A 25,223-nucleotide genomic window follows, 5' to 3' on the forward strand; every position below is an offset into this window, starting at 1 on the left:
AATTTAGAAGAGATATCTAGTTGTGAGGGGTGTACTTAGCTAAAGTCTATACCTGTATGTAGTATATAAATTACAAAAAATTTATAAAGAAATTAATATTAAAAAGCACTGACTGATATAAAAAAGAAGGCTAGATTTCTTAAACTAAAAAGTAATACTAAACTAAAGTACTGCAGATGACTTCTAATTTACTAGCTAATTGAGATCTGGGACTCAAAAAAAAACAATACAAAATTTAAAACAAAAATAACATATTACCTAAACAAAATTAAAAGTAAAATACTATTTAAAGTAATAAATTAAAAGTTTTTATAAAGATGACATTTTATTTAGATGGTTCGTTTGTTGAGTTTAAGTTACATTGCATCTACATGCCAACTAATTCTCATTAGATTATAAGCAGATGGTTGGGGATAGGGTTGGGGTTATGGTAAGTGTAAATTGACAAGTACTTGCAAAGTTTCTTGTAGTCTGTTAAATGTCTGTTGAAGGAGCAGTATCAACATATATTAAGCAGACAGTCTACTAACACTCAAATGGACCATTAAATTTAATTGTTGCCATTATAATTTTCATGAAATATTTAACCTCAGCTTTAATTTTGCAAATAATATAATGAGCTTCTTTGTGACTCATTTATTTGTATGATTTATGATTTTGACTTGTGACTTTACAACGATAAAACCACAAAAATCTTAGACTGAACTTCAGTGTACTTGCTCAGACAGATAAACACTCATCAAAAAAAAAAAACAAATCTTAGCCACCATTTACTGTAGCAGCATCCGTAAAACCATAGCAACAGCAGAGCCCCAGCAGCAGACAAGCAACACTCACATTTTCTTCAGTAAATGCTAGTATTTTGTGCAATCAAAGTGACTTTTGCTAGAAGAAATGACAAACTGCACTTTCAATCCACTGCAACTGCAAAACTTGATGACTTTTTAAATGAACTATAATTAGTTGCTATCAAAACACATTTCATGATGACAAATGGGCAACTCATAATTGTAATGCTTCTTATGTCTTCTTATTAATTAACAGTTTTTTCATGGACATCAATTTTGAGATTTTAGGCTTTTCAAGTTAATATTCTAATGTAATGAAAACTATCCAAGAAACACTTACTGTAAGTGTTCTGATATATGTAAAGGTCCTGTCAACATTAAAAATAATAGATATTTTATAGGCTGCTTTCATAAAAGGAGTTTATCCCTTGCATTGAGCCACAAATCTCTGCTTCAGCGTCTTTAACACAAAACTTTAAATTTACAAAGTTTTAATCTATTTATTCTATAGGTTAATAAGAGGGAAATGCTTATACATTTCAACAAAACATACAATTGAGGTCACAATTGTTAGCCTTCCTGTGATTTCGTTTTTCTTTTTAAAATAATTTCTAAACAATGATCAGCATGTAATGGAATTTTTCACAATATTTCCTATAATATTTTTTCTTCTGGAGAAAGTCTCATTTGATTTATTTCAGGTGGAAAAAAAGCAGTTTTTAATAAAAAAAAAACATTTTAAGGTTAATAATATTAGCCCTCTTAAGTAAGATTTTTTCGATTATCTACAGAACAAACCATCGTTAGACACTAACTTACCTAATTACCCTAACTTTAAAATGAACCCAATTAACCTAGTTAATCCTTTTAATGTCACTTTAAGCTGAATACTAGTATCTTGAAAAATATCTACTGAAAAATGATGTACTTTCAGTGTGACAAAAAAAAATCTGAAATGAGTTATTAAAACCATTATGTTTAGAAATGTGTTGAAAATTCTTCTCTCCGTTAAACAGAAATTGGGGGAAAATATACAGGTTGATAGTAATTCATAAGGGGTGAAAATTCTGACTTTAACTGCACATTTAGTTTTGACACCATGATGAATTGTTAGTTTCATGTCAGCCATTCCCAGAAGTCATCTACACTTTTCCCATGTGTATTTATCACGTATTTATCTTTTCCGCTTGTTTATTTATCTTGTCCACTACAGCACTTTTTTTGTTGTCAAAATGTTACAAGTCATGAAAGAAAATTAAGTGAACTCAAATCCTACTAGTTGACCCCAAGCAAGCGTCAATATGTGCCGCCACATTTGTACAGTGCTCCCAGAACAAATGTCATTCAACAACACCAGTCAAGACAGTGTGTAAATGTGAAGATGCTGAACTTGTGTACAGGTGTAATAAAGAGCAAACAAAAAAAACAAAACACAAAGGCAGAACATTTATTACGTAAGATTTTGTTTTTGTATGTTCTGAACTTTTGTGCTTAATTAGCTTTATTGATAATAATACAGTCTCTTACTGCACTGACCATAAGATAAAGTAGCACCAACTCAGTATATGTGTATATCTCTGGCTCTAGATGTCTAGATGTAGAGTCCTTTACTGCAGCTTGGTCCTACATTCATTTCAAAGGAGCGGTACCCTGTACTAAAATGGCAGCTCTATTAACACATTCCTTCCAATGGACAACAACAGGGTAGGCGACATCTAATGTAAATATCTATGCGCTTTTCCACTGCACACGAAATTTGGACACGACTGTCGAAATATGCCACCTTGTGGTAGTCAAACTGAATTTTCAGTTTTGTCGTGCACCATAAAAGTGAAGCTGTTCACGTCCGGTCGGCCGGTTGTATACGGTCTAGTCGCAGGAGTTCAAATATTTCAACGTACCCGCAGCTCAGGATCCAAATTTTACGCATACGGAGATGATCGGAACTCGACGCAACTCTCAGACAACTCTCCATTGCAAATAAATGACTTCTGGTCATTTGTCGTGTGCAGTGGAAAGGAGATATATATAGATATGTGCATGCTCAAATTGCCTTTGTTTAATTAGGAGGCATTCAGCTTTAATACATTTGTATTTGTATTTATATTGGGGTTGGGCCGATAGATGATGCCATCATCCATCGCCGACGGCCAATAGACAACACGATGCTGAGCCGGCATCGCCGATGCTCCGCCCCACCCCCATCGCAAACCTGCTCGCGAAAAATACACACTTAGGCTCCGTTTACACTAATACATCTTAGTGTTAAAATGGAATTTTAGAACGATAATGATCCACATCCACACCGTGTTTTATCTAGCATTTCTAAACAGCCCTCCCTCTGTTGAAAAACTACATCACATGACCACACACACACACACACACACACAAGTGTTGCTCACTGCAGAGCCCCACACACATACACAGAGCCACGTGCTCCTCTGAACTCCAGAGACATAGAGGAGTGCAAGTGTTTATCAAGATAGTACTGCTGGATCGCATCTCACTACAGTTGTTAAATGTGATATTCAGACATCCCAAGTCTACCGGAAGTTCTGGGAGTGTCTATGCATTTGCGGGACTCATAATGGCCGCAAACGAGTGATAATCTCCAGGAAATCGCGCGTCTCCCTCCCGGTCCTCAAATAAGTCACGCACCCCACCCTTCTCACCCCGGGATCCCTCCTCGCTCTTCAGACACATCGCGTGCAGTCTAAGATGCCAAATTAGTTGACATCCCCCAACCCTAATAGAGTGGAGAAACTATGATGTCAGGCGAGTTGGCTGCAAGCATAAAACTGGTTCACTTGATAAAATCCCTATAGGATTTTCCCATAGGCTTTTCAAAGATTGCAAACAATAAGCTCTGTGTTCAAACACTGTTATTACACTTACACAGTTTGTCCAGCCATATTAATCCTCACACGAAAATACAACTTTGAGCACTTTTGGATCTTAAATGCAAACGCAAGAACTGAAAAGCTAACATTAGGCTATAAATGGACTACAGTGACCTCGGGGCGCTCGCCTGTGACATCAACACCACCCTGCTACAGACAACTTTTCCAGCTTATTTTTAGAAATAATGTCCATGACAAAGAGCTAATCTCTCTGTTTATAATATTATAATCCACGCTATATAATATAAACAAATAAATACGCAAAACACATAGAACTATGTGCATTTTGGATGGGTTTTACGTGTGAAATACATTACAGTTTTGCTTTACGGTTGTTGTAAAAGTTTTAAAACTGTATGTATAAATGTGCCTACTGCCTACATATCATAACACATATTTAAATAAGTGCATTGCGCGCGCACAGCCTTAACAGAGATGAGGCGTGAGGGAGTCTATCAAATGCCTGCAAGTTCCATCATAGATGGATCTATTAAAAGAACAACATTCAATTTTCCTTTTTTTGTCACAAAGTACAGCGAAAAGCAGCCCATACAGCCACATCTGCTGGACATTTTATGGAGGAGTGTAAATACTGCAGTTATGATAGAGTTAAATGTGTTCAGATGAAGAAAAAAATGGCGAAAAATCACTTGATCACGTTAAAATGACAGTTAACATGCATGTATTTTTACACATTTATTCACACGATTGTATTACTGAGAGCAGGAAAGACACAGGCTGCACTGCGCTCCAGACCAGATCAGCTTGATGACGTATAATGTCTCCGACACCGCCTGTAGTCCCATTTATCAACTTATAGCAACTGTCTTTTTAAAGAAGCATAACCGGTTTAAAAAATTAAGAATGTGCTGTAACTGGTGTTTTATGTCGTAGAAAAAAACGTGAAAGTATATTAAGTTTGTGTTAGCCACGGACCTTATTTTAGCGATTTTACTGAAATCTCATTTCAAAAAGCCTATTAACTTTGGGACAAGGGAACCGGAACTGCTAAAATGCTCACTCGCTTCCGAGTTTTTGCATAGAAATTCACTTCATAGTTCCTCCACTCTATGTATCTACATTCTTTCTATTTCATAAGCTATAACCTAATTCATGACAAATATTATTTTATTTTGTGTGTTTGCGTGAGTTTTATTTGGGTGTTTTTGTACACACATTGAACTCTATTTTGATGGTCCATGCGCAAAGCGCAAAACGCAGGGCGCAAATGCTTTCAGGGCGTGTCAGGACGCGTTTTTGCTAAATTAAGGATGCCAAATCTGCCTTGCGCTTCGTAGCATGTTCTAAAAGGGTTGAGTTTATTTTCTTAATGAGTTATAGGTGTGTTTTAAGAATAAACCAATTACAGTCTCATCTCCCATTCCCTTTAAGAGTCAGCTGCGTTGCGCCAAGAGTGCATTCGCTATTTACAGGACGCAAAGTAAGTCTAAGTGGAAAAAATGAGCATTTCACAAGCAAACAGTTAACAGTTAACAGTTTTTTAACAGAAAACTGTTAAACAGAGCATCTACTGCGTGAGAATGAGAGATAATGGATCACTTTCACTTTCGCTCTTGGATAGGGAAACCTTTACGCACAGACATCAATTAGTCTATAAATAAATACTTTTGTTTGTTGAGCGCAAATATTCGTTTCAAAACTATTTCTAAATTCAGTTCTAATTTCCAGCAAATGAATAAATGAATAATAATAACAAAGTATGGTCAAAAACCTGAGTTATATCCTAAAACACATGCTGCGCCCCATATGGTCTAAAACCTGACAGGTGGGCAAATCTAAGCTTGTTTTTAATAAAACAAATATACATATGGATATAATAAATAATACTGCTAATAATAATAACATTAAACAAAAGCAAATTGTTATGAATGAACTGAAAAAGCCTCCAGAGATGAAGAAGACATAAAAGCAGTGATTTTTCATATTTATGTAGGCTAGAAAATAATATGTTTTGTAATATTTAAATCCGTTATATTTATATTCTGTATCTATTCTTATTATATCCTATATATATCCTTAATATTTACATTTTTTCATATGTAAAGATATTTGCCTATTGCTCTCTTGTGCGTATTAAGCAGTGCATAAGCGAGGCGCAACTCTTCGCCGGAGTTTAGACCGGGTTAGTTTTGGTCTAATGAAAAATCTATTATGGTTTCTCAAAATAACAACGCGCCAGCGGTCCACCTCAGAACGCCTTCCTTTTTAGACCAGAACGCCTAGGGGCGCAAAAATGAGCGCTAATGCATTTGCTATTTAAACAGCGTAGCGCAACGCCTCAAAACGACTCTTGCGCCAAGCTGAAACTACCAAAAGACTATTGCGTCACGCCTTGTGCCACACTGCGCCGGGTGTATGATAGGGCCCATTGAGTTTAATCATTGGGGCTATATGCCAGTACAGGTGTGCTTGATTGCAGCTAGTTTATAAGCGAAGAATGTGACTAATAGAGATATTTAATCTATTAAATAATGAAAATATGTTATATAAAATAATATGATATATTAGTATAAATGGACTATATAAAATATATAGGAAATATTTTATAATTTATGTTAAACCTTTTGATTTATTTCGGTAATTTCCTACAGTACACAAATATAAATGGACAGATAGAACCCTTAAAGGACATCCAGAACTATAAATATGCTCAAACAACTTAACTGCTCTTTTCTATTGCAAATGTTATTGTAACCTATATCCTTCTTTTTTATTTATTATTTTTATAATTATTATTATTTTTCAAAGTTTTTTACGATGTGGATGTCGTAATTGTAAGATTTTGGTTTGTTCATCATGTTGGTCAAGTTAACCCCCACAAACAAAGTATTTAAACATTTATTATTATATATGCTACCTTATATCTTAATGGTTTAAAACTATTCTTGAGCCTACTCTATAATGGAACATTTTGCACAAATATAAATAGACCTTCCTAAACCATGCTAACGTATAAATCGTCACCCACCTTCATAATTAAAAATGTAATTTTTGTTGAAAAACTTGTATACTTTATTAAGTTTAGAGTGTGGAGCAACAGAATATCAGTCCACAAGATGATAAACATCCGCTGAGGTAAATCTTATCGATACGCTACAAACTATCACTGTACCGGATGTTCGTTTGGCCGTTTGTGAAAAAGCAAGATATGCATGAGAAAAAATTGTTGTGGTGTTCACGGTCTGAAAATTTTTGTGCCGGACATGTATGCAAATGAGCACACACTTCTTGAAATAATGCCTCATTTGCATTTTTAAACATGATTTTAGAAAATACATTTTAACACTTAATGCGATCAATCAACTGCATGGGGAATTTTGATGATAAATGTTAGTCCTGCAGTGTTCTGCATTAAAAATGGTCTCACACAAACACACACACACACACACACAAATGCACACACACACACCCACACAAACAATACACTTCCAACTGCAGCTCTTTGAGTCACGCAGACGTCATAAAAACAAAAGCGTGTGAATAACAGCTCGACTCTGTTGAATCCACACTGGCGTATGCTTTCTGCTGCCCAATCTGCAGCGGTTGCTAGGAGAGAGGCTAGCATTTCTCTGTAAAGAGTCCTGCTATTTATATCTTAAGAGCACGAAGAAAAGAAATTCTGCAGCATGATTTGGTACAATCTGAATAGTTCAATTAAATGAATAGCTTGGCTCAGAAAAACACTGTTGCTATGATGGACGAATGTTCTTTAGAGGAACGCTTCAAAGAAAAGATGGATATCTAGTGCCTTTGGATGGTTTATTCTGCCAAAAACTTTCTGTATTAGACCAATTAAATTAAATTTAAAGAAAAGATATCAATTCCTGTTTTGTTAATATAAAACTTTTTTTTTTTAAAACAAAACCCTAAATATAGTTAAAGTTGAAGTTTGAATTATTAGCCCTCCTGAATTATTAGCCCCCTGTTTTTTCCCCAGAAGTTTTTTTTAACACATTTATAAAGATGACAGTTTTAATAACTCATTTCTAATATTTGAATAATTTTATCTTTGCCATGATGACAGTAAATAAAATTTCACTAGATACTTTTAAAGACTTCTATACAGCTTAAAGTGACATTTAAACGCGTAACTAGGTTAATTAGGTTAACTAGGCAGGTTAGGGTAATTAGGCAAGTTATTGTATAACGATGGTTTGTTCTTTAGACTATCAGAAACATATATAGCTTTAAGGGGCTAATAATTTTGTCCTTAAAATGGTGCTAAAAAATTAAAAACTGCATTTATTCTAGTAGAAATAAAACAAATAAGACTTTCTTCGGAAGAAAAAATAGTATCAGACATATTGATTTCATTGCTCTGTTAAATGTATTGTTAAAAACATAAAAAAAATAATAATTCAAAGAGGGGCTAATAATTCTGACTTCAACTATGTATAATGCATACTACTGTATATAAAATTCTGTGTATTGTTATAGAATAAATCTTAAATACAGCAACAAGACTGTCCTATGAACAAAACAAAACAAAGTAATAATACTGATAATAATAATATAATAAAACTCTTGAATAATAGATATTGTTATGAAACAAAACTTTATGTAGAGCTACAATATTGTCCTAGAAACAAAACAGAGACAGAAAAACTCTCTTTAGGTTATTGTATAAATATTATTACAAAACAAAACCCTTAGAACAGCCAACAAAAGAAAGAAAAACACATGTTGGTTTTCGATAACAAATATTATTACAAACAAAATTTTAAATACAGCGACAGGATTTTGCTAAGAACAAACATATTATTAGCTTGTAAATAATAAACATAGTTACGAGAAGAAAAAATAAATTTTAAAAAAGATTATCCAAGAAACAAAGCAAAACAAAAAATTGTCTCTAGAATAATAAAAAAACTTAATGAAGCAAAATCAAGCTTGAGAGCTCTTACCTGTATTTGAGCCAATATGGCTGTATCTTGAGCTGACCTTCCTGATGATACTGTCATGGATTTGATACCATTCGCTTTCAGCATTGCACCTGTGAATAAAATGTACCACAAGATCATTGCATTTTCAATAACAAGTGCAGTGTGATGTATTTTAACATTACCATGAAAGATTTATAATTTGTTTTTGACAAAATAATGAAAAAAAAAGGTTTATTATGACTATATTACAACCTGCAAGTGAACACTCCCTTGCCTTGTGTCTTGTGTCTAGGTTGTCACTGATGTAATGTGATGCCATGCTTAACTGTACAATTAAGGGCGCCCCTGTTTCTATATATAGATTGAGTGATATGTTTTCAAATGTTTTCACACTTTCATACAAAAAATTTATGAAGTAGACATCATATAATTAAAACTAGTAATTACAGTTTGGTCGTTTTTGATTTTAATTTCACCTCTAACAACCCACATAAAATTATCCCGTATCACGCGTTTTGCCCTGTATGGATGGAGATTGCTTATCTGAAATACAGAAATGGACAAGGATGTAAAAAAAGCACAAGTGTAAATGCGGTCTCAGTAATGTCTATCAAAAATCATAAATAGAAAAACTTAAACCTTTAAATGATATATAGCTTGTCATGATTGCTTTACATTTAGACTATGCTATTATGGTTGTGATTTATGTGAGCACAGATGGGACAGTGGACAATAAATAAAAAAACAAAACAAGAATCAAAACAAAACAAGAAAATCAAACCGATAGAACGAATAAAACATAAAATGCCACCAAAACACAAGTTCATAAAAGCACAGACAAACAACAAACTAAACAATAACAAAGAAAGAAAGAAAGAAATAAATAAAGAAAGAAAGAAAGAAAGAAAGAAAGAAAGAAAGAAAGAAAGAAAGAAAGAAAGAAAGAAAGAAAGAAAGAAAGAAAGAAAGAAAAAACATAGCAAAACAAAAGAACAATCAAAGCAAAAAGATTTAACAAAGAAATTAAACAAAACAAAATGTATGGCATTAAAAATAAACTAAAACTAACAAAATACTAATACTAGCTAGCAAACAAAAATAATTGCATAATAAGTAATTAAAGAGCTAACAAAAAAAACAAAATAAAACATTTATGAAATAGGTAATACATATATGTTAGTTAATTAATTAATTTATTTATTTATTCTTATAGTGAGGTTACACCATGATGCAACAACGTAATGCAATTGAGGCGAATTCCACGCATTTGCGTCAAACATATCGCGCATTACGCAATATTTGTGCCACACGACAGTAATTCGCCTCTATGGCATTGACTTTCTATGTACTAAAGGTCTCTGCACACTGAAGTCCAAAATTTTTGTATGCTTTTTCTTCGTAGTCATGTGCCAAAAATTCGTAAACATAAACAAACCTTGCACGCTGAGTCTGATGCGTAATAATTAACCCATCATGAAAAAATGCAAAACATTTCACACATTTACGTATGTAAAAACATCTTGAACAGAGACTAGCAGTGCCTATAGGTATATAGATGGTGGCCGCATTGATGTGTCGAAGCAATGGACCATGCTGTCTATTATACTGTCTATGGTCAGTACGTCAAATGCACAGACATGGATGTGGACGTGATCCTAGTTTGGATTTTTTTTTTATGATGGACGATAATTTCCGATACAGTGTGTCAAAACGATTTACACAACGTGAGGTTGAATAAATTTTTTAACATGCGATCATTGAAGATCAATGAAGATTTCGAATTTAGACCGCAATTACCTTTACTCGCAAATACTTGCAAATTCCGTGATTAGTGTGAATTCAGCATTAATATATTTAATTTTATTTTTTACTAGTTTACAAATCTTTTTTTTTTTTTTTTTTATAAAAATGTTATCAATATACTGGGTCATACAGTATATTGTGTATATACACTGAGTGACAGTTCAAAGTGACCACTATCACTGTGTGTTGCGGCCGCAGGGAAAAAGGATTATTGAAATGTTTTTGGTTGAAACAGCAGTTTGTGACAATTCCACCAGGGGGCACAAAGAGACGGGATGCAAACAAACAGAAATATCCAGTCGCTGACTATAAATAACCTGTTACTTGTAAATGAAGATGAAATAAAGAAACAAAGCGTTATAATTCATTAATCATTAAAAACTTTATTATCGTTGTAAAGTCGTTAAGTTCAATGAGGATTTATTATTTAGGATTGGACATGTTTTCGTCGTAACATATTATACTATTAGCTCCACCACCCAGCACACATTAATTTGCTTTATTAGGTTTAATTCAAAAAGTGATACTCACGAGTAGATCTTCAGCAAGTGATCGTCCTTAAAGTCGGCTGTCAACAGGTCAGCCACACTGATTACAGCACAACCGTACGGCCGTTTATACTGCGTGTTACTCACATTCTTCTTCTCCCCAGCCACCATTCGCCCTGCGCACAAACACAATAGAACTTACACACTACTTTTTTTTGTTTATGAACACATATGCTAATAAAAAACTCTTGTCATTCTTCAACAAAAGCACAGACATTTTGTTTTATTCTGCCTCAAAGAACACATAGCACTGTCACAAGCTTGACAGACTGTAGGGGTTTTTCTCCAGCTGACTTGTCAGTTGTATGTAGCTCTTATGGCAGAATGATTAGTGCTCACATCTTTACAAAAAGACATGACTGGTTTGGGATCAGCTTGATTTTTTAATGTTTTTTAAAGAAGCCTTATCTGTTCACAAACGCTGCATTTATTAGATCAAAATATAATATAAAACTGTTATATAATGTAAAACTGTGAGTTATTATTACAAACTAAATAATAGTTTTTTAAGTGCTTTAAATTAAATTTTTATAGAATATCGCTGTGATTTAAAGCTGAATGTTTACTATCATCACTAGTAAAACTTCAGAAATCATTCTAATATGAAGATGTGTTGCTCAGGAAAATTTTATTCATATAATTAGTGTTAAAGACTTTACATTTTAGTGAAAACTGTGATAAGGATCTACATTAAATATGTTTTGAGGTTTATTAACTGTTAAAGTGAAGATATTTATATTGTAAACAAAAAGGCTTTATGTTAAATTTATGCTGTTGTTTAAACTTTCTTTTCAACAAAGATTCCTGACCCATTAACTGTCATGCTGCGCTCACACCGCTCATTTACATGTGAAGTCAATGCGAAGACGGGAATAGACATCTTGCGGCACGTTTCTCGCAATCTGCGCAATTGAAGTGGCATGACTTGAGAGTTTGCATTTGATTCGATTAACAGGTGTATCGTGCAAATCGCTCGAATTGGAAAAACTTCAGCAGACATTTGCGCTGCAAAAACTAATCACTAGCTTGCTCTGGTAGGGTCGTTATTATGACTTTGTGCCTGAGGGTTTCCACAGGGGAAATCCTCCAGTCAACACTAGCAACAGCTCACCAAACTGGGCTCGGCTCAGTCTGAAGCACCGTTGAAAGCTTTCATCATCCAGGTATAGTTTCTGGTGGAGTTGATGATCTTACAGAGCTCGGTGCACCTCAGAAAGGATCTGGTGGACCAGAAACGATGCCGAACGAACCTATGCTGTTTTTCAGCCTTCCTAAAGCACATAAAGCACAGCTACTCACTCAATAAAATCCATGTTAGCCATTAAGCAACGAAGCTTGAGTCACCACGCCTTTCACCTTACTTTTTGAGTCTTAAAAATGAAATAAGATGTTTGCATATGATATGTGTAGTTTGTTAAGATAAGTTCCGGTTAAGACAAAAATATATATATATAATATGTACTGAAAACAACCCACCTTTGGGACAGTTAAGTGGTTCAGCAGGAAATAAATAACATATTATAATAACATGATGTCTATATAAACGATATTTATAATTATATAAATCAGCATATTATAATGATTTCTGAAGGATCATGTGACACTGGAGAAGGGAGTAAATTCAGCTTTGAATCATAAAAATAATACAATAAAAAAAAAACTTATTGTAATAATATTTCACAATTGTACTGTTTACACTGAATTTCTGATCTAATAAATCCAACCTTGGTGAGCAGAATAAGCTTCGTCTTTTTTTTTTTTAAGAAAATGTGTATGTGATCCCAAACTTTTCACATGTAATGTATAATGGCACAAAAAACATACATACGCTACACGACAAACACTTCCCAGTCCACAGTGACATGAATTACGTACATGCAAATGAGCATTAATCTACACTGTTCCAGGCCATGCATGTAGCGACGACTGCTACACAGACACAAAAGTGACGTTTACAGACAAAAGACACCATCTTGACTTGAAGTGGCCTGTCATTCTGCCCTTATAATAATCTAATCTGTCACTTTTTTAAATATTAACGCACTGGTAGTGCAGTATCAAGTCTCTGAGGCGTTATGACAGGTCACATGGCGAGGAAAGTAATATGCATACAACAGCTCTTACCTATTCTAAAAATATGAGCTACAACATACACATCTTTGCGAAGATCGCTACTTCCCAAATCCTTAAAAAGAGACAGATGTTTCATTGAGCAACATGATGTCATTTACACAATACCATGTGCCAAACATTTTTCTTAACCTTCTCTTTGATCTTGCAGACAATCAAATAAACATCTAAAAACAAATTTTGTACAACAGGACTGTTGATTACAGTTGCAAACAAAACATTTTACAAAACTAAATAAATCATTTAAAAACTAACAAAATAAAATGCCACAAAATGAAAAAAATAAATAAATAAACACAACAGTCACCATAAAAAACAAACAACAGGAAAAACTGAACTAACAACCAAAAAAGGAACTAACAAAAAATGAATAAATAGCAAAACAAAACAATGTGCACAACATTCATTGCGAGATATTATTCACAATACGAGACACTTTTTATAATGTTTTTTACATGTGATTTACATGACTGCCACAAAAATCTATAATAAAATTAAAACTTAAGGCAAATTTAAAGGTGCAGTATGTGAGTTAGACACCCAGTGGTTAAATTAGGTATAGCACGCCTGGTTCAAAACAATTGCAAGTGCAGATTGCTATATTTACGACACCAACAGCAGTGTGCCTGACTGTTGAGCCTAAAGGCTGATTTAAACCATGTTCTAAATAAAAGCAAAACGAAAGAAGAAACATTTTGCTTATTGAAATAAGTTTTTGTATTAACCAACACCTCGAAATTATATATTAGAAACAGTTTCTATTTCTTGCAGCTGAACAACAGAAAACTGACAATGATCACCTCAGGTACACCTCATGTGCTTTATTCAGAGTTAAATATTAATAATATGAGTTTTAATGCCCTTACACATGACTTACTGAAAGCAGAAGCAGATCTTGAAAACAAAATAAACCATTTGAAATAGGACTTCAGTGCATGCCAACATGTATCAGTGATTCAGCATCTACATTTAATAATGGTAAAGAGGTTTAATATTTATTAATTTGACCTTACCATTTTGTTGGAGTGCAGTAAGTGCACTATTCTGTGCTTCTGAATGTCTGTATTTAAATGTCTGTCGTGTTTGGTCTGGTGCAAACAGCCAAATTGCTAATCACTGCAAATCTCAACATGTAGCGTGTTGTTAGGACACGTGGTTACAATGTAACCTTCTCACCTGATATGTTTACGTTCATAATACTTATATTATTTGCTAATTATAACTATCTCATGTGGAACTCTGAATCTGTATCTCATTTTGGAGTCTGATACTGTCCAATGGAGGTCGTATTTCATTCGCGGATGCATACCTCTAGAGCCTTTTTGACTGAATAAATGAAATCCGCGGTTCTCAAACAAGGCAACCTGGGGTGCTGAAATATAATTGGCTAAACTGGTATTGGGCGGGTAAAATGACCAAAACAAAGACGTTTCATCGCGTAGCACACATTTTCAAAGCAGAACAACTGACTTCAGCATTGTTTATCAGATAAACAAGAACATTCACTTAGCCTGTCAAGAGTCAAAAACTTACATACAGCACCTTTAATATTGTACTAAGCATATTGGTAAATTAAATTCACTAAACAATGACTGACAGTTATACTTGAGTAGCATATTTTAAAAGAAATCATAATAAACTATATTTTTTCAGTTTTAAAATTCCAACATTTGCACAAATAATTTAGAGTAACAGATGTATTTCAAGAAAATACTTATCAACTACAGATTCATTTAAAACCCAAACAATGATAAATAGCCATGATAAAACAATGATAAAGCCATGATAGCCATGATAAAACATTGATAAATAGCCATTCCTCAAGGACATGCATTTGAAGAATGCAAAAAAATACAGAGCTAAACAGAACAATAAACAAAACAATAAACACTAAAGAAATAAACACAAAACAAAAAATAATTAAGTAAAATAATTAATGAAACAAAAAAGATCAAACAATTAATTATAGATCAAACAAAAAATTATAAAAACAATGTTCAGTCACAGATATGTGTTCCAGGAAAATCAACAACACCACCAGATTCATTTAATACCCAACCAATGACAGAGGACATGCCTATGGATCCCCCTTAAAAGTGCATAAAAAAAATCTAAACAAAATAAAAAACAAAATAAGCAAATTTATTGAATAAACTTTAACAAAACCTAAAAAATCTAACAAAGAACTTACAAAATAGGGCTGCAAAAATCAGATTTTTCTGCTGTAAATATTGAAATATAAATAAAGTTTCACAAGATAGTTTGTATAGCACTATGTGATGGTTTAAAAAAAATGCTTTTGGTTTTGTTTTTGTTTATTTGCACAGCAATTCTTGTTTTGGTCGTTACTTTGCTTGTTTGAACCAGATCCTTGGTAAAGTGTGCAACCCCACTCCCCTAGACTGCCCAGGTGTTGTACCCTCAACCTTTTTGCCCTTATTTAAAGAAGGACGAAATACTCTCTAAACTGAGTGAATTTTACTCAGAGGATTTTGCTGTGAATATTTTTACTTGATTAAGAATTTTTTTTAGGTATTTGGACTAGAAACAAAACAAAGCAAATCAAGAAAAGCATTTTTTCTTAATGTGATTATTTCATTTCTGTACCTGAACTCTGTTAGACCCCACAGAAAAAAATCACATAGCACTATTCAAACTATCCTGTAAAACTGTATTTATATTGCAATATTTATCACAGAAAAAGAAAAATCGCAATATCAGATTTTTTCCAATATCATGTAGCCCTATTTTGTTAGTTCTTTGTTAGATTTTTTTTAAGGTTTAGTTACAGTTTAATTGATAAATGTGCTTATTTTTGTTAGTGTTTATTGTTTTAAACACAGCGAATAAATACAATTCTGTAGCTACTGGTCAACTATAATCCAGACTAAACATTACATATCTTTGCGATGTGACTATTGCGGATGCGCACATTGTGATATCGATGCTGGAACAATATTTTGTGCAGCCCTATAACAAAACTAAACAATATAACAATATATTAACAATACTCAATAACAAAAAAGAATTAACCTCCTATTATTGTTCATTCACAGATATGTGTTCCTGGAAAATAATCCTTAAAAACACCACCAGATCCATACAAATCCCAAACAATCACAAAGGACCAAGGACATGCCCTTGGTGCACCCCCAAAAAGTGCATACTTACAACAAAGAGCGTACACTGCCTCTCAGTCTTCTCTGGAGACTTAGGTAGCCCTTGCTTATTGAGGCGCACAAAGAACCTCTCACTGCACACAGAGAAAGAGAAAGAGAGACAGTCAGGTCCACTACAGGCACGCCGTGAAGCATAAGAAATTACAGCAAGACGAGTGTGTACTTGAGTGTCCACAATTGCATGCGTTAGCGGGTCTCCTCCGACAAGGTAATTACAAGAAGAGAAACCCATTGAGACTCGGTATCTCCTCCATTCTCCTTCACTTTCACTAAGTGCCCTGAGGCGTCACTCGTTCTGAATAATTTAATGTGAGGAGGGGTTTCTGAACATTAGACCCCCTCCTAAAATGAGCAAATCCGACAGAAAGCAATGAAAAATTCAACAAACACATCAAGGACATAGCTCCGTCATGGATGTGAGGATAAAACACCCCTCAGGCTGATGTATGTAGGATGTTGAGCAGTAAACAGATGCATTGACGTTGCAGTTGAATTGAATTACATATATTAGCTCCCAGTAGTGGAACGATAAACGTAATGGTCTTATAACGTCATGCTCATACATATAGGCTCAAGGTAAGAGAATTGATGGATGGCTAGCTGGGTTTAGAGACGTCTTTCAGACAACTGGAAAGAATATATTGATCCATAATTAATGAAATTGTGGTCAGACTGCACCGATGCAGAGGTTTTGGAACATTTTTGTTAAAGGATGAGGTGGGTCAGAGAGTTGATAACAGGCTTTTGTTTTAAAAACATTTTGATCAGATATCAAATGTTTAATAGCTGCTTATAATGTGCTTTTAAGCATTATACATAGTCTTGTTTCTTTATTTCTTAGAATAATTTTTATAAACACTAACAATATTATTAAAACATTTTATGTATTAAATAACAATTCAATAGTTAACAATAATTATTTGTTTACAATTTTTTTCCAGTCTGTTTTCTTTTTGTTTTATGGAATAATGAACACGGTTTCCTGACAATAAAATCTGTTAAAATTAAATGTTTTTACTAAATTTGTGTTTTTTCCTAAAACTAACAAACCTTTTTTCCTTAAAATAATGTTTATGACATTATAACAGTTTACCTGTAATTGTTAATACATTTAATTTAACACAGGCCCGTAGACAGGGGGGTTTGGGTGGTTCGAAAGACCCACCCCTCACTGACAAAAATCCAGAATTTGTCCCATATATGGACTTATTTGTCTTATTTTAACTGATATGCCACCATAATTGTGAATATAATGCATCAAAAAAGTCTTTAAAAAGCTCGTATTATGGGTTTTTGAAAATGACCTTCCGTGAAGTGTGCAATGAAGTGAAATATCCAGCTAAGGCTTAAATCTGACAGTGCACATTGTTTAAAACTATTGATTTATTTATGCAAGAGTCGACTCATAGTGCTTCAAATGAATCATCTTGATAACGAGCCTTTAGCCGTTTTGGCGTGACATTGATACGAAACTTAAGCCACGCCCAATTGTTGCATGCACAAAGCCGGGGAAAATTAAAACATGCAGGCCCGCCCACAAACACTGTAGCAGATACCGGTTGAATCAAGTGATGAAGACAGTGTGCTCAGCTGGATATTACTGGAAGTGTGAAGGAAAGTTAGTGTTATTTTCTCTACCCAAAGATGAAACTGTGAAGAATCTTTTATTTTTCAATTCAATTCAATTAATTCAATTCAATTCAATTCAATTCAATTCAATTCAATTCAATTCAATTCAATTCAATTCAATTCAATTCAGCTTTATTTGTATAGCGCTTTTACAATGTAGATTGTGTCAAAGCAGCTTCACATAAATGGTCATAGTAATTGGAACAGTGTAGTTCAGTTTTTAGTGTTTAAGTTCAGTTCAGTTTAGCTCAGTTCAGTGTGGTTTAAAATCATTACTGAGAGTCCAAACACTGTAGAGCAAATTCATCGATGAGTAGCTCTACCGATCCCAACCATGCAAGCTAGTGGTAACAGCGGAGAGGGAAAAAAAAACTTCACCTAGGTGAGTGAAGAAAAAAAACCTAGAGAAACCAGACTCAGTTGGGTACGACCATTTTAATTTCCTTGCTGGCCAAAACATTTTTGCAAAAAATACCTCAGCATTATAGCCCAGCCTTATGATGTTCCTGTCATTTTTCTGACGAGTGCTTCTGGAATCTACACGCTTACAACTGAAGATTCGTCAGCTGTTTGTTAAAGAAAGTATTAGAAAAGACTATTGATGTATGGGACTTTGTCAGAGCTCGACAGGAACTCGATCAGTGGATCATGGATAATATTTTTCCTCCATTTCACAAGTGTAAGTGCGATTAAAAAGGTTGCCTCCTTGTTTTCTCTAGCTTGCAAGTTATGTATTTGATTGTGATTTTGTTACTTGTAACCTCTTGTACTCTATCTGGTTAACTCTTATATTCTCATATCGCGTCAACTTTAAGCTTCTGACACCCACTTGTAACAGAAGAAGAAGAAGAGAGAAAGTTTACACGCTTGTTTTTAAAGTTACTGGCAATTCGAACAAGCCTGGATGTCATGCTCCACGTTCATATCGCCTCTGGGCATCGTCTTCAATGTGCACTCGCATTGACAGTTTTGCGCTTGAGCATCTCCAAATGGTGTACACTGTAATTTCAGCAGCTCCGTGCACATGAACAAAAGTGCCAATCTGATTGGTGGAGAAAGCATTGAAAAAAAATTGAGCATGAGGCGTTTCTTTAAAAATGGCGCTTTTACGCTTGCAGTTTTGCGCATTGGTGTGCAAAATCACATTAGCACCCTTTATTTAGTCACGAGGCATAAAACATAGGCAAAAAAGCAAGCGGTGTGAACAGGTCTTTGCAGATTCAAATATATTTTTGCTAATAATTTATGATGTGATAAATTTGTTTTTTAAAAATACGTATTTATTCATATTAATTTATTTTAAATCTTTAGGAAATATTTTTGGTACATAAAAAAGTGTTGATATGAACACCTGACCAGCTAATCCAGCAAAAAAATGTGTTTAAAATGTCGCTAAAGTGCATTGTAATGCAATGTATTTCAATTGCATGAGTCGCTGGCTATGGGCCTGGAACGTTTAATATTTATCAGTTTAATAAATTTGATATTTATTTCCACTAAGTTACATGAAAATGTCTATTGTCTTTTAGTTTAACTAATGCTTAAATAAAAACTAAATAAATAGAAAATGTTTTTTTTTAAAACTAACTATTTAGGCAAATTTTAAAACCTAATATAAAAATACAATGAATATATAATATGACAAAACACAACAAAATTACTTAATAAAAGGATCAGAAGATGTGAATAATTACTCAAAGACACTAAAAATTAAATCTTTTGCTATTTTGTTGGTTTAAACGCCGCGGGTATGTTTCAACTAAAAATGAAAATGCTGTCATCATCTAATCACTTGTTTCTTGTTACTTGTTAATGGGCTTCATTTATCTGTTAAAAACAAAAGAAGATATTTTTAAGAATGATGAAAACCTGCTGTAACCATTGACTTTCATAGTATTTGTTTTTTCTACTATGGATGTCAACGGTTACAGATTTCCAGCTTTCTTCTTTTGCGTTCAACAGAAAATAAAACTCGAAAATAAAAGAGGGTGAGTAAATAGTGATTACTGTACATTTTAATTTTTTGTGTGTACTATCCCTTTAAATAATGACAGCATATTCAATTTAAGTTGTATAAATCCTGTTTTAGTCAATCATAGACTTGCAGCTGTGTGTCTAGAGTCAGAAACGGCACCTGATTGGTCGCATTTCCCTGCTGTCGTAGACAGAGAAGAAGACCTCCAGCTCCTCCCCGAGGCTGGAGCTCATCATGCTCTTCATCTGAAGGAACAGGTGGTGCAGGCTGGCCTGCGGAGGAGCCTCACGTCTGCGGTGACGTCTCTCCATCTATTTAAAAACAATTATACATCATTCCAATGACAATGACATTTATAACAACATGATCACTCAACATATCTAATGGTAATCGGTTCAACCAACTACACCATGGCTGGATCTATGTGTTAGCTGTATACTGTACATAAAATATAGATATGTTTTATATTTATATTTTATTGTCTACTTTGTCTATTAGAATATTAGAATGATTCTGAAGAATCATTTGACTGGAATAATGAAGCTAAAAATTAAGCTTCGAAGAAACTTAATTTTCAAATTTAAAACAGTTCTTTTAAATAGTCAAAATATTTACAATTTGTACTGTTTTTGCTCTACTTTGGATCAAGTAAATGCAGCATTGCTAAGCAAAGTAGACTAAAAAACATTAAAACTAAAAACCATTAAAAAAGTGTTTTAAATAAATTTGTATTGTACTGTTTATTAAAATGTTAAAATATGTACAAAATAAATCATGACCTAACAACAACAAATATTTCTTAATTTATAGCAAACATTGTTGCAGTATTTAATAGACATTCAGTAGTATGAATAAAAAATTAATATATCTATTGATTTAGAATATTTGTCATAAATCCATTGCCCAATATTAGTTAACGTGCATAATACATTTAATTAAGAGACGTTATTATAAAGTAAAATTAAAACTGTACAATTTTAAATAAGTAACTATGTATTTATGTATTAGGTACGTTTGTTAGCTGCCTAACATGAATTTCAAACCTGTATTTCTGTATTTTTTTATTTAAACATGCACAGATACTAAATTTATCAGTACTGATATCCGATGATTTAATGTGATTTCCAATACCTTTAGTTTGGTGACAAAAAAACGGCAGAAAAATTAAGAAAAGATCTTTATCCTTTAGATAGCATACATGCTGCAAATCCTCACAACGCAAACACAATAAATAGCGTGCTCCATATTTACACAACACAAAAAAACTCACATTTGTAAGAAAATCAGAACTCAATGGAAATGTTTCAAACGGACCTGAAAAAATGACAGACTACACTGTGCCTATTGCTCAGTGAAGTCTTTGGAAGGTGAGTTTTTAGTTTATTTATTTTAACATGTCGATTCCTTTAGCCGGGTGTTAGGGTATCCTTGAAACATTTCTGTTGTGTTTCATTGCTATTTGACAGTGCTGTGAGAAAATGCAGCACGTTTTCCGAAATTGTTTGCATTGTGAGAAAATGCAGCACGTTTTAATCTAAATTGTTTGCATTGTGAGAAAATACAGCATATTTTTTTTCTAAATTGTTTGCGTTGTGAGAAAATGCCACACGTTTTCCGAAATTGTTTGCGTTGTAAGAAAATGCAGCATGTTTTTTTAAATTGTTTGCGTTGTAAGAAAATGCAGCATGTTTTTTAAATTGTTTGCGTTGTAAGAAAATGCAGCATGTTTTTCTAAACTGTTTGCGCTGTGAGAAAATGCAGCATGTTTTCCTAAATTGTTTGCGCTGTGAAAAAATTCTGCATGTTTTTTTTTCTAAATTGTTTGCGTTGTGAGAAAATGCCGCACGTTTTCCTAAATTGTTTGTGTTGTGAGAAACTGCAGTACGTTTTACTAAATTGTTTGCGCTGTGAGAAAATGCAGCACGTTTTCCTAAATTGTTTGCGCTGTGAGAAAATGCAGCATGTTTTCCTAAATAATTTGCGTTGTAAGAAAATGCAGCATGTTTTCCTAAATAATTTGCACTGTGAGAAAATGCAGCATGTTTTTTTAAATAATTTGCGTTGTGAGAAAATGCAGCATGTTTTCCTAAATTGTTTGCGCTGTGAGAAAATGCAGCATGTTTTTTAAAATAATTTGCGTTGTGAGAAAATGCAGCATGTTTTCCTAAATTGTTTGTGCTGTGAGAAAATGCAGCATGTTTTTTTGAAAATGTTTGCCTTGTGAGAAAATGCAGCATGTTTTCCTAAATAATTTGCGCTGTGAGAAATTCAGCACGTTTTTAAAAAAATGTGTTAACGTTGTGAGGATTTGCACTATACCTTGTTTTAAAATAATGCTAATAAATTACACAATTTTAAAAGAAAGGCCTATTTATCAAATATATTCATGCATTGGTTTTTCACTATAAAAAAACTTCATAAGCATTTTCACCATCAAACTCTGAAGTTCCTTTTTAGGATCTACCACCCCATGATCAAAAATGAAAATGCAAAACTGCAAACTGCTTTTTGATTAATCTTTGATTAATCTTGCAATCAAAAGACTTATAGAAGGTCTTAGTAAATTCTATGCACTGAATTATGTACAATGACATTAAATTCAAATATATTGTCTCTCATACTATCCTCTTTTTAAAGCAATTACTCACACCCACATCTGTTTTGTTTTGTTCCTCCTCCTTTAACCCCTACCCCCACACCTCTGCCCACCCGCAGACCATTGAAAACTGGGACACGTGTGGTGAGGCCTGCAGCTCAGAGAAACATACCATTTCAAATCTTCCCAAGAAAGCTACTCTTTTTATTTTACATAAAATTTTCATTATCAACACTCTTCTGACACAAAGGTTTTACTTAGTAATGCAGCCTACGATATACATCTATCTGATTTCAGAAGCCCAGTTGTTATGTTTCCTTTGTAGAAAATGCAAGCCTATATTGCAAGTGATCTGGACTTTCCTTTACTTATATTATTTATTAAATACTAAGTGCATGCTACAGTGCACTACATACTTTTATATATGCCATGTATATTTAATCCTGTTTAAAACCTTTTAATTAATACTACTTAACGTATTTAAAATAAAATGTATTTAGTAGTAGTACTTAATTTAATTGAAATACTGTATACACTCATGGCCACTTTATTAGGTACACTATACTAGTACCGGGTTGGACCCACATTTGCCTTAAGAACTGCCTTAATCCCTCATGGCACAAATTCAACAAGGCACTGGAAATATTCCTCAGAGATTGAGTGAGAAAGAGTGTGGTCATAAAGAGATGGACATGGTCAGCAACAATACTCAGGTAGGCTGTAGCGTTGCCATGATGCTCAATTGGTACTAATGGGCCCAAAGTGTGCCAAGAATATATCCCTACATCAGTACATCACCACCACCAGCCTGAACATTTGATACAAAGCAGGATGGATCCATGCTTTCATGGTGTTGACGCTAAATTCTGACCCTACCGTCCGAATGTCTCAGCAGAAATTGAGACTCATCAGACCAGGCATTCCAATCTTCTATCATCCAATTTTAGTGAACCTGTGTGAATTGTAGTCTCAGTAGCCGAGTTTCCACTATCGTGCCTAAAGCGAGCGAGCCAGGGCGAGCCAAGGCCAGTGGCGTTTCCACTGTCACTTCCGGGGCCTAATCGGGCCAAAGCGGGGCTTTCTTAGGGTCAGCGGCCGGCCTTTTTTTCGGCCCGCCGAATACCTTGGGCCAAAGAGGGCCAGCCGGGGCTTCGGGGCGGAGTGAAAGGAAAGGCGGGCACAGTTTTACGATAGCACACGAGTACATGCGCCAAACACATAAACAAATAAATAAATAAGGAAAAGAAAACATCTGGAACAAATTATAGGCTGGGGTCTATTTTGCATATGATCGCCCTTATGTTTCTCTTTTAAATGTAAGGTTGTTGCATAAAATGATAGTTATAATAAGTGACTTTTCTTTGCTGCATCTCTTTGATGTTTCAATAACGCATAATAATCTTTACACCATATTAAAGACACAGCAGACAGTAAAGGTTTTCAAGGGGTTTTGTCAAGTTTAATAAGTGTGTTTTGCGCGTTTAGATGCCTGTGTATATGTGTGAGACAGAGGAAAAGAGGGCTCCATTTATAGCTATGTTGATGCCGCGAGCGGCTTTTTTCTTTTATTTTTATTGTTTTAATTTATTTTGGTGATAATACACTATATGAATACAACAGAAAGACATTAAACTTTACAAATTTCATGTCCACTTTTGTAGGCTTAAAACAAAAGTGTCATATCTAGATAAAATAGCCCTATATTAAAATAATTTAAAGAATTACAAATATCAGATATAATAAAATCACATTAAATAAATAAACGAATATAAAACTAACAAAAGCTATAGCTATAACAATTAGGTACTATATCAAACTGTTTCAAATTTATATTAAACTTTCATTTTTCAAAAGCCTCTTTGAAAAAAAGATTTTAGATATTTTCTAAAAAAATCAAAAATAAATAAACACCGGAAAATGTTTTAAATATTATTTATAAAGTATTTGGATACGATTAAATTAATCAAATCATGCAAACAGAGCATTTTCGGGGTGAGTGAACGCAGAAACTAGGCGACCTTTTTTTCTGTCTTCCAGCTGCGCAGCACTTTTTTGACGGGGAAAACTGCAAGTTCAAAATGTGTTCTGTGTCCTCAAACAAGTGTGTATGTTTTTATATAACGTGGTAAAATTAAAAAAGGAAATTTTAAATACACAAGAGCTTTATTAGTGCATAGCTGCTGAGCGCAACTAAATATAGGCTATATTTTATTACGTGCTGCTCTTATGTGCTGAAACACTGAACACTTTCCTTTACTTAAGATATAATGAGCATCTTTAAATAAAGGGAATCACCTATTAAGTGCCAAAGCCTATAGGGAAAAAAAAATCATGTTTCAGTTCTCTCCGGAGCATTTGGGATGAATGTTGGACAGATTCTGTCTAGAGGAGGTTATAAAAAACATTTTATATCGAGTTATTAACGGTGAATTTTATATATATGGTGTTATATTATGCTGTGTGCGCTCCCTGCGCTGGGTCCCTCCGTTGGGTCCCTCCGTTGGGGGCAAGACCACTGGATTTCGATGCCAACAGTCGGTCGGCGAGTAAATTAATATGATGAACAAAAACACAGAGGCATGTGCGTATAGACATGCGTTGTACTGCTGTACAGTAACGTGTCATTTGTTTGTTTTGGTTGTCCTAATTTTAATAGTTTCGTGATGATGTGATGGCGTGCTTTATCTGCATGATTCTCGCTGAAGGGGGCGGTTTGAGTGACGTTCGATTCGGGGGATGTTATGGGGGCGGGGTTTGCGTGACGCGCTGCG

General features: G+C 34.0%; 1 protein-coding gene across 2 annotated transcripts in view; it reads right to left on the bottom strand.

Moving 5' to 3' along the window:
* Nucleotides 1–25,223, bottom strand: part of dock4a (dedicator of cytokinesis 4a) — a 199,006-nt gene that overhangs the window by 102,397 nt on the left and 71,386 nt on the right. The window contains exons 8-12 of one of the 2 annotated variants that reach the window (XM_087312228.1): nt 20,016–20,167; nt 16,245–16,326; nt 13,068–13,128; nt 10,927–11,059; nt 8,614–8,702 (exon numbers count right to left, since the gene is read on the bottom strand). In XM_087312228.1, the coding sequence (XP_087168354.1) occupies nt 8,614–8,702; nt 10,927–11,059; nt 13,068–13,128; nt 16,245–16,326; nt 20,016–20,167 (517 nt within the window). The remainder of the gene's footprint in view (nt 1–8,613; nt 8,703–10,926; nt 11,060–13,067; nt 13,129–16,244; nt 16,327–20,015; nt 20,168–25,223) is intronic. The other variant, XM_087312229.1, reaches the window with a different exon arrangement.

Source organism: Danio rerio, chromosome 25, assembly GCF_052040795.2.
Source record: "Danio rerio strain M-AB ecotype USA chromosome 25, GRCz13ab, whole genome shotgun sequence".
Lineage (NCBI taxonomy): Eukaryota > Metazoa > Chordata > Actinopteri > Cypriniformes > Danionidae > Danio > Danio rerio.